General features: G+C 35.8%; 2 protein-coding genes across 2 annotated transcripts; both read left to right on the top strand.

Annotated features, from left to right (window-relative positions):
- Positions 1–2,649: 2,649 nt before the first annotated feature.
- On the top strand, positions 2,650–7,485 carry LOC143613753 (dihydrolipoyllysine-residue succinyltransferase component of 2-oxoglutarate dehydrogenase complex 2, mitochondrial-like). The gene is made up of 14 exons (XM_077087376.1): positions 2,650–2,745; positions 3,033–3,088; positions 3,573–3,659; positions 3,857–3,905; positions 4,017–4,115; positions 4,218–4,292; positions 4,366–4,421; positions 4,490–4,534; positions 5,416–5,679; positions 5,768–5,862; positions 5,947–6,037; positions 6,152–6,262; positions 6,354–6,548; positions 7,127–7,485. Exons 2-14 carry the CDS (start codon positions 3,038–3,040, stop codon positions 7,316–7,318), a joined length of 1,410 nt encoding a protein of 469 aa, XP_076943491.1. The 5' UTR covers positions 2,650–2,745; positions 3,033–3,037; the 3' UTR covers positions 7,319–7,485.
- A 44-nt stretch (positions 7,486–7,529) lies between these two features.
- Positions 7,530–10,389, top strand: LOC143613755 (uncharacterized). Its single transcript, XM_077087378.1, has 7 exons — positions 7,530–7,562; positions 8,854–9,036; positions 9,101–9,223; positions 9,321–9,479; positions 9,575–9,747; positions 9,828–9,933; positions 10,162–10,389. The coding sequence occupies exons 1-7, from the start codon at positions 7,530–7,532 to the stop codon at positions 10,189–10,191; spliced, it is 807 nt and encodes a 268-aa protein (XP_076943493.1). The 3' UTR covers positions 10,192–10,389.
- Positions 10,390–10,938: the final 549 nt, after the last annotated feature.

The raw sequence follows: 10,938 nt of genomic DNA on the forward strand, positions 1-10,938 counted from the left end.
GGAGAGGGAAAAGCGCAGGTGCAATGAAACTATGACACCTGGAAAGAGCAAGCTGGCAACAGCTGTCGACAAGACGCGTGCCGTAAACTTCGCCCCCACACGCCCGAAAACTCGCGCCCACGCGCCTGAAAAAAGCGTCTGGAATGACCATATACTGTCACGTTGCCATAACTTCCTGCACGTCCTGAAACTGTCAGAAGAAACCGTCGGACGACGCTAACGTCCCTTCAACAGTTTGGACTGTTCTTATCCTTTCACCAACTCTTCGAATTTCAAAAAGATTCAAAAAGATTCAAAAATAAGATGGAATATACCCCCTTACCTTGGAAAGCGAGAAACCGTAAGACGAGTGCGGGTACAGTGTCAATGCGAAACCCTTCACATACTTAGCACTTGCAGGGAATCAAAGCTAACAAGATACCTTGGGAAACAAGAAACCGTAAGACAAGTGCGGGTACAGTGTCAAGACGAAACCCTTCACATACTTAGCACTTGCAGGGAATTGAAGCCAGGAAAGATCTTATGGACCGTGCTTGCGGAAAGGGAAATAGCACCTCCGCATAGCGGGAACGTTGAGAACTAGCTTGTTTGAAACTTCAAGGCGGAATTGGTGGTTTAACATAACTGATCACTATGTCCAAAACTACCAAAACCTCGTGAAGAATCTATGCAAGTGAAACTCAACGCTCCCGACGTGCGAAGGGGTTAAACACATACCCGCATCACAACCAAAGATTAGGCAGAAAAGTCGGGAATTTCTGAGAGTGACATTAGGAAAACCGCGGGAAGAATCCCCACGGAAAACCTTAAAACTAAAAACCCTTTTCAAAACCCATTGCTTAAGTCCAAAAGTTCACCTCACTTATTAACAATTCATGAGAAGAACAATGGACTGGGGGGACTTGAAGAGGTAGGTCCCAGCAAAGTCCAGTTGGACCCGCAAGACACACCTTGAAAAGGTACGTCTGCGCAAAGACCAACTGGTTCCGCAGGACCCACCATGCTCAGAGAGATGAAGACCTTACGTGCAGTACGCCAGCTGTTCCCGCAGGAAAAGCCTCCCAGTGGTAAAGTACCCCGCCTGTTCCCGCAGCTGTGGATACAAGCCATGAGGGAAGGTTACCCGCATTAATAGTAAGGCTACACGCACAAGGCACTAACTCTTAATAATTCAGTAATGTCACCTGAAGAAGGAATGAGCAAGGCGGGAATACTCCCGCCCAAATGAGCCAGTCCGTACGCTTCTGGAAGATCTTTTGTACTATACCTGCCAAGGTATGGACAAAATAGACAAGATCTGACCAAAGCAGCCCATGAACCAATCACAGGGTGACAGCTCACCGACAACAGTACGAGGAGGAACACGCTCTAGTACAAAATGTCACTATCAGCCGCTGCCTACCCACCAACCCTTATCGTGGCACGTACATAGCCTGTAGTTGGTGAAAAAGGAATAGTACACAGCCGGCCATGTCACTATCAGCCGCTGCCTACCCACCAACCACCAACATGGCACGTACGTAGCCCACAGTTGGTGGAAAAGGAATATTATACAGCTGGCTGTACCTGCTTGGAAACCTACATTCGGCTATAAATACTCCAACACCTTGGAACGGTATCATCATCACATATCATCTGATATTATCTTATCTAGCTATTTCTCTTAATATACACTTATATTCAGAGCAATCTAGTCTGATTCTCACGCCGGAGGGTGGTCACAAGGAGGTACCCCCCCCCCTTCTCAGTGACGAGCTCACGGTGTCTGTTTTGTAGGTCATTAGAAGAATAACCATCTTTGCCGGACCTAACCCTCGTGAGAAACATCTACTTAACCCTAAGATTATCCTTAATCTGCCGGGGTCATTTAGTGTTTCTTCATTATCCCATGAGGGTATTAAAATGGGCCAATCAGTAGTTGACAGATGAATCAATTAGAGGCGGCTACATCCTAAATTAAGATAATAAACTATAATATAGTATAAGTATACTAAGAAAACATTACAATATTTTATTATTACTTTCTCCTATTCTACTTAAACATCTGGTTGTCTTTTCTCCATTTTTTAAACCAAATTAACGTAACTGTTCTTTGACCGAAACTTATCATATAATTGTAACTGAAACCGATTAGTTATAAAAATCTAGATAGTCTTTGTAAAATCATACGCCTAATAAATAAGTCGACTCATACCCAATCATAACCTCAAACATAATTATTACTTCAACTTTTCACAAAGAAGTAAATCGTAAAACGTGCATGTGGTCAGTTCCTTTTGGGAGTGATCAACAACCACAATATCACTCCTCTTAGCGAATTACAATTTGAATCGATTAACCTGTTTTACCTGTTAGACCAATTATAGTTTTTTTTTTTAATTATTTTTTAGAAAGTAAACTTTTAACTGTTGGAGTTGTTTATCTGGATGGCTCAATGATTAATTTTTTGTTTAATTTGTTTGATTAAAACGTGTGTATATTATAATGTTTGATGTTTAAATAATCAAATGAGTGTAGCTTTATATATATATATATATATTTATATGTAAATTATTGATTAATAATAATAATAATAATAATAATTCTAGAAAGAGGCGGAAAAGCTGGCTGCTGCTCCTCCCGTTGTACTCTCTCTCTTTTAAAGTAATTATTATTCGAATAATAATAAATAAATTCGTTTATTCATTTTTTGTCTGTAAAACCCACGTTTATCGGTCTGCAATTCTTCATCTTCTTCAACCAAAGGTAAACTCAGATTCGTTTAGTGTATATGCTTCACGCTTGATGTGCGATCTACTTGTTACACGAATCTATAATAGCAATAATAATAATCATAATAAAATCCCCTTTTTGTTGTTATTTTACCGTTTTCAAACCCTAGCGATCTCATAGTTTGGTACAGCTGTATTCATTTTCATACTATTGACTGCTGATCTGACTTTTATATGATTTGATTACTAATTAGGGCTGGCTATAGCTAGTTTTTCTATGAATTAGGGTTTCTGTTGACGTCAGTGCTTTTCATGTTACAGGCATCATGTGGGCAGTCCTGAGGCGGAAAGCGGCTTCGTCGAATCTCGTCGCTTATGTAAGTATTGTTAGTGTTTAGATTAGAATATTGTATATAATGCTACTAAACCTATACAATTAAACAAGATATTCTGTAAAGGTTATAAGTTGCATCAATATTCATGTATTTGTATGACTGTGACATGATTTTGGTTAATTGAACTTTAATCTATTTGTTACTTGACTTTTGAAGACACTGGCCCTCGATGACACTCAAATCTAATATGTTTTAAGCTCACATCCATAATCCATCATCCATTATTGTAAATTGATTTATCTTCACATAACTAATATATTAGTTATAAGTTTGTCACCACATTCACATTTTCTTATGCACAGTTGATGAATAGGTGAATATTTGCAAACTAAGTAACATTAAAGGACAGGTAAAGATATAGACGTACATATGCACACAGACACGCATACACATATACATAGATATGCATGCATGTATATAGATATTTTGTTCATCTGTACGTATAACTTGTTTGAGTTGTTTCTAGGGCACGAAACAATCTTTGGGGGTGGTTCGGCCTGCATTGACAGGATCTATGTCACAAGGTTATGTCGATGCAATCTTGACACCTGAGGTAATATATCTATCTTATCGTTTAAATGTTCTTGTTCGTTAAACTTTTTTGACGTTTAATAATAAATAAAGCACTTTCATCCAGTTTTTATCAATAGTTAATTTTGAATACTCTTATAGTCTTATTTTGTGAGTAGTTAGAAGTGAATGAGCATTCAGTTACTAGTTAATTTGTTTTTTGTTATGTTATTGTTATAGGCACTAACTCTTGGAAGAAATACTAAATTAGCACGTCAATTTCATCAAGGTAATTCTTTTTATTCCAACATAAAGTGTTTATTCTTTAATCTTCACACTTAAAGCATCTTTTATAAGTTGATCATTTCACTTTATTAATATTTTAATCGAACAATTACAGGCGTTCCTAGTTATTCCAAGTCTGTAAGGAATGTTGCATCACCATTTAAAACAGACTTTTCAACCCAGATGTGGAGTCGATCTTTTTCATCAGATAGTGGTACATTTTTCTTATATCATAATTTCGTAAAGGTTCATTTACCAACCTGTTTGTTTTTTAACTTCTGCTCACTAATTATGATACTGTATCTTGATTTTGAAGGTGATTTGGTCGATGCTGTTGTCCCTTTTATGGGTGAATCCATTAGTGATGGCACTCTGGCAACCTTTCTAAAGAGGATGTTATTTTACCTTTTTGCTGGCGTTATCAATATTCTGTTTGTTTGACCTTTTTTATTGGCTTGTAACAGAACCTGGCGATCGTGTTGAGATTGATGAGCCAATTGCCCAAATTGAAACTGATAAGGTAGTAATTGCTTTTTACATTCTTAAATATGTTACTATTATACCTAAACAATATTATTAATCTTGCAGGTGACAATTGATGTTGCTAGCCCTGAAGCTGGTGTTATCCAAGAGGTAATTTGTAACTGTAGTAGATCGTGTGCAAAATGGGCAGGTCGTGTGGGTTGCTGATGTGTTAAAATTTGTAATTTTGTATGTGCGTCCAGTCGTCTAGTTTAGGCTAGGTTGTCCAAACAAACTTTTATATTATATGTGTGTTGATAATAAATTTATGCTTTTAATATGATTCAAATAGTATATTATTGCAAATACTATCTGAATTTTTGAAGAAAGCGATTTAGTAGAGCTTGTAGGGATGACAATTCTGTGGATTGGCGGGTTGGCGGATTGAAATGCTCAACCAGAACACAATCTATTCTTTTATTTGTTTAAAAGGCGTCAGCCTTAATCCGCACACACTTAAAATCGTGTAACCCAAAGACGGCGTATTTAACCCATATATCTAAAAGTGAACAGGTTGGCGGGTAATAGTTAAGATGCAAACGTGTTAATCGGGTTGATGGGCTGTAAAGATATTGCTTAAAACAGGTCATAGACAGGTTGGCAGGTTGACCTGTTTAGCTAAATGGGTTAAACAAGTCAACCGAACACTACTCATGTTATTAACTAGGTCAACTGATAACTACCCGTTTTTAAACGGGGTAGATATGTCAACCCAAAACCTGATTATTTTTATGCCGTGTTCGGGTCGTGTCAAAATTGCCACCCCTACTCTACTTGTATGCATTAGAAATACAGTCTAGGTGACTTTTGACCTGCTTCTTTTGTAGCCACTTTTTAATTATTTTATCCATTTGATCTCTGAGAGAGAAATTATAACCCAAAATGACCCGTATATATGTAAACATGCCGATCTATAAATTTTGATATTTACTGATAGGATTTTGTATATGTAACACTTTCTTATTTATGTTTTTACTTTTAATTTGTATCAGTTTGTGGCAAAAGAAGGAGATACAGTAGAGCCAGGTACAAAGGTTGCAATAATATCAAAATCAGGTGAAGGTGTGACTACACATGTGGCACCATCTGAGCCGTCTACTCAAGATGCACCTGCAAAAGTGGAGAAACCTTCACCACCACCACCATCATCACCGCCTACATCTGAAACCCAACCGCCAAAGGCGGCACCTAAACAACCACCTTCTAAACCTTCTGCCACAGAACCTCAATTGCCTCCAAAAGATAGAGAAAGAAGGGTAAGCATAAAGCATCTCATTAATAGTTAGTTAAAAACCTAATTATCAGGATTTCAGAATTAGCTAAACATTTTAAAATTGATCATAGGTTCCAATGACGAGGCTCAGGAAGCGTGTTGCCACACGGTTGAAAGATTCTCAAAATACTTTTGCATTGTTGACGACGTTCAATGAAGTTGATATGTAAGCTGAACCATTTTTGTAATTACCTAAACCATTTTATAACTGATTTTTTTTTGCAATTTACAAAGATTTTCATAAATTCAGGACTAATTTGATGAAGCTTCGATCTGAATATAAAGATGCTTTTCTTGAGAAGCATGGAGTGAAGTTAGGTCTCATGTCTGGATTTGTGAAAGTAAGTTGCTTTGTTTTTATAAAACCAAATTTTTAACATTATTTCATCAAAGTTCGTTTTATTTTTTATTTTTTTTGGTTTTTTAATTTAATGTTTTGGTTTTATATTTTCTAGGCTGCTGTTAGTGGGCTTCAGAATCAACCGATAATCAATGCTGTCATTGATGGAGACGACATCATATATAGAGATTATATTGATATCAGTATTGCAGTTGGTACTCCTAAGGTATACCTTCACTTTTATCTTTTTACAAAGTTCTCATTTTCTGTTATTTTCTATTATTTTGTGAAATATATTTTTGTGTATATTTTTGAAGGGTTTGGTGGTCCCAGTGATTCGTGATGCTGATACAATGAATTTTGCTGAAATAGAGAAAACAATCAACACTCTTGCTAAGAAGGCCAACAGTGGCTCCCTGTCAATTGATGAAATGGCCGGTGGTTCGTTTACAATCTCTAACGGGGGTGTTTATGGAAGCCTTTTAAGTACCCCCATCATTAACCCACCACAGGTATGATAAACTTGAGTAATTTTATAAGACATGGGGGAGTAAACGAGCCGAGCCTGAGATTGCCTAAGCTTACGCTTGGCTCTTTTAATTTGAGTAGGCTTTATCTCTCGAGCATGATCTCAGTGTGTTGAGCAAGTCTTTAAGATCGGCTCAATTTGGTTATTTTTTAAGCTAATTAATTGTTTCTTTTTTTATATACACATAATTATTCATATTGTATATACATAATGTATATTATTTTAGTATTTTATCATAGTTATGTAAAATAATATTTTATGTAATTAATTTTGATATATCAAATAAAATTTTTTATATTTTTTAAATAATACGCTTGTAAGCTTTCCAGTCAGGTCAGTCAGCTCGGTATGTGAAGCTTGGGCTCAAGTTGTTTTGTTAAACGAGCTTCCATTTTGCTTGAGCTTGTTTAAGCTTGATTCAATTCAAGCTTTTAGTGAGCCCATCTCAAGTAGCACATGAGCGGCTCAGCTCATTTATGCCCCTGCTTTGACATAGCATTGAGAAAGCAAAACTGATAGTAGTCAAACAACAATCTTATATGTTTTTTTTTTCTTTTGTAGTCGGCTATTTTGGGTATGCACTCGATAGTGAACAAGCCGATGGTAGTTGGGGGTGAAATCAAAGCTAGGCCTATGATGTACGTGGCGTTAACCTATGACCATAGGTTGATTGATGGAAGAGAGGCAGTGTTTTTCTTGAGGCGTATTAAGGATGTCGTTGAAGACCCCAGAAGATTGCTACTTGACATCTAAAGAAACACATGAACAAACAACACGCTTGTGTGTTTCACTTTCTTTTTTGCAAAAAGCCAGAATAAAAACCGTTATGTCGTAGGCTATTGAGTCACTTTGACGATACAGTTGATCGGGTTTTTATTTTTTTTGTGTTCGCTTGAAGCTTCGGGTTCTTGTTACAGTTTATTTAATGCACCAAACAGGCTCCTTTAATTTTGAAAAGGATAGAATGGATGATACAATATGTTTTGCTACAGTTTGGGTGAGTCTTTTTTCATAAGTTGACTGATGTTGAAAATTCAGAGTTGATATTTGTGAAGAAAATAAGGTCTTTTTAACAAGGTTGAGAAAATTTGTATTAACTACCCTTTTGGAAAGGGCAAACAAAATTTGTTTTGAGTCTAGCCTAGAGTCTTACTGGAAGCAAGCTCTCTAGAGAGAGGTTAAATACTTGAATGTAGAAGCCTTAAAGCAGTAAGTAGAAGCCTTAATATTGTGTCTAAAAATATAATATAAATAATTATGAAAATGTTGCATGCTACAAATAATTGAGCTTAGCCTTGTTTACTTTGACACCACTTGATAATATGTAAATTCACAACTTATACAATAAAAATGTAAAATGATGATAATAAGCAAGAGAAGAAGAAGAAGAACAAGTTGCAATGGATTAAGGTGCCGCCACGTATACATGGGGTAGAAAAGAATGAAATGAAACCACAACATTAATCAACACCACCAGAACCAGAAGATCCTTGGCCAGCCATTCATAATAATAATAATAATAATAATAATAATAATATTCGTGGCCCCGTCTCAGCTGATGTTTACGTAGATTCGTTCTTATTTGTTTAATTTCATAATATCCATTTATTTATGGCTCTTTTTCATCTTTTAAGAAAAACAGAAAAAACTTATTGATCGATCACTCTTAATCTTATAATAATATATTGATTTGGTAACTACCAACGCTAAACTTTTCTCTTTCTGTTTTATAAATATGTAATAATCATATTTCATCCCATAATTTTTATTATTAATTAATTCTTACTTACTTCACTCACGTTTTCTTTTGTGCTGCAGCTTACTTCATGCCACCCCACTGATTAGTAGGTAGGTCAGTAATAATCATTTTCTTTTTCTTCCTTATTTATTTAGATAGCTTTTCCCAATTTAGGGCTGAGAAAAAACTCATGGTTATGGTTAATATGTCTTTGTTAACCAACTTTTATCTATACACCTCTATTTTAAGCTTCAAATTTATTTATGTTGCAACTGTTAGTACCATAACCACGAGCTTTAAACACCATAACTAACTGAACAAAACGGAAAAAGAAAATACTAATTAATACGTTGGCAATTAACCAAACTTAACCGACAGCAGTTTGTCATTGTCATGATCTTATTGTGTGATTTCTTCAAATGAAACCTAGAATGTTTATGCACATACAATAATTAGGGAAAAAACTATTCAATTTATCAAAAGCTTTCAACTTTTGAAGGTAGGTAGGTAGGTAGGTATGGTTAAACCATGTTGATGACTCAAACTCCAGGAGCAGCTAGCTATCTGCACAATATCAGATACTTGCACAATAACTCCTTGTAAAGCTACAAATGTTTCTGTTAACTCTTGTGTCGTGCCAAAAGGTATTAATGGATTTCAGGTTTCGCCTTTCTCCTGGAAAGGCTTTACTCGAGACAAAATCCATCAACCGTCGGCCCCCAAAAGACTGCTGGTAAGAAACCAACCAACCAACGGGTCGAAATGTTTACCAAAACTGATTATTCTAATTGTCCTAGTGTCAACAACAAGACTCGGTCTCTTCTGATGATGACGAGTACCGGTCATCACGAAACATAGCAATCAGCTTGTTTAAGAGATATCGAAACTTCATTGACAGAGGCGGAGGTGACAATCTGAAAGTAAACCCGCTTAACCTTTATTTGATTTAAACTCGATCGGCTCATTGTTTTATGCAAAATCAGTTCAAGAACTTGTTTTTTGATAATATTTGATTAGGAATTCATTAGTACGGGGGTCAACGCATACGCTTTGGGGTGTACCGATGAAGGCTTGCGAAAAGAACTTACACATATGAAAGAATCCAGCTTTGAAATCGAAGAAATGCAAACTTATGGAGGAGGTACTAGTCTAAAATCCAAGATTTGTTATGAGGAGGTAAGGTTTGGGATCAAGTTTTTAAGTTTTATAAGATTTAATTTTAAGGCTGGGTTGACCGCCTTTATCTGATTTAATACTGTCTCGTGATACAGGTGAACGAGTGCATATTGTGGTTAAGTATCATCTTTATAACTATACTGTGTACGCCTCAGCCTACCATAGTTCGGTGGTCTCCAACGTCTCCGGTTTCAGATGAGATCAAGCTTCAATGGAAAGGGTTTTGTGCTATCATAGCAAATGCTTATTATTTAAGAGGAATGGCATGGTGAGAGAACAAATATTCTTTTAAATAAATTATTCTAATAAGCAAAATATAGTTAACTTTCTGTTTCTTTTTGGTGTAAGGCTTCCGGTGAAAACACTTCAGATGGAGCAAATGGCAGTTGTGGGGAGGTCAGAAGAGCCTTCCGTTGTTGCTAGCCGAATGAGATTAGTTTTTAGCACGCTTGAGGTTAGTGTTTAATCATTCAAAACAAGTCTTAATGCGAAACTAGACAGTAACAATTTGTATATTTTGTCGTTAAAAGTGTCAAAAATGGGTAAGTTGAATAACGTATTGTCTCAAAACATGTTAAATTTTCTCTAGGGGTTGACTCGGGTGGAATTGATTTAACTCGAAAACACTTTTTTTTTACCTTGTAATTAATGTTAATATGGTGAGTATGTTGGTCATTTGTAGGTTGTTAGTCCACAATGGCCACGGGTGTAGCAGGTCGATTACGGGTAAGAACGAAGTTGTTATATTTATGAATCCTTAGGAAGAAAAAGAGGATGTATTTTAGGCCAAGAATACATTCATATAATGATGATATTCACTGTAAAAGTGTACATTTGATCTACTAAGAATTAGTCATGTTACATAAGAAAAACATGAGTTAAGATATAATATAATGATAAAAAGATTATATAAAACGCTTATTCTCTGTAATATACTTCATTAATGCTAATTTTTTTTTCTGTTTTATTAAATTTATTCAAAGTTTCAAACCATTGTTGTCTTTGTATGCGTGTTTGTATACCGGGCAAAATTGATGGGTTAGACCATTTTAAAAATGGTTGTTTTGATAGGAAAGGTCTGTCATTCTCTCAGACCCTCTGCTATAGTTTTTAGTATAAAAGGGATTTTACTGAGTTGGTTGTTATTTGTTATCAAAACCAATTAATTTGGTTCGGGTTAGGACGGGCAGTTTTAAAATAACATAAACAAATTCCTGAAAAACAGAGGGACATTACATCTACATTAAAAGTATAATTGTAGGTATACTCATTCTATGTGTAAAATACATTTCACACCTTTTGCCATAACAGGTGGAGTTACTCAACCCACTAAAATTCACATTCAGCACAAAGCAGCCCATCCCCTTAAAATATTAAGTTTCAATATTTATTTTAGTTTTCTAGGAATTCTAGCTGACAGATTTGTGATCGAAAATCTGTCCCAATTAATGTTTTAAGA

The sequence above is a fragment of the Bidens hawaiensis genome, unplaced genomic scaffold, assembly GCF_021521415.1.
Source record: "Bidens hawaiensis isolate Kalapana, Puna unplaced genomic scaffold, B.hawaiensis_p1.1 tig00038091_1, whole genome shotgun sequence".
Taxonomy (NCBI): domain Eukaryota; kingdom Viridiplantae; phylum Streptophyta; class Magnoliopsida; order Asterales; family Asteraceae; genus Bidens; species Bidens hawaiensis.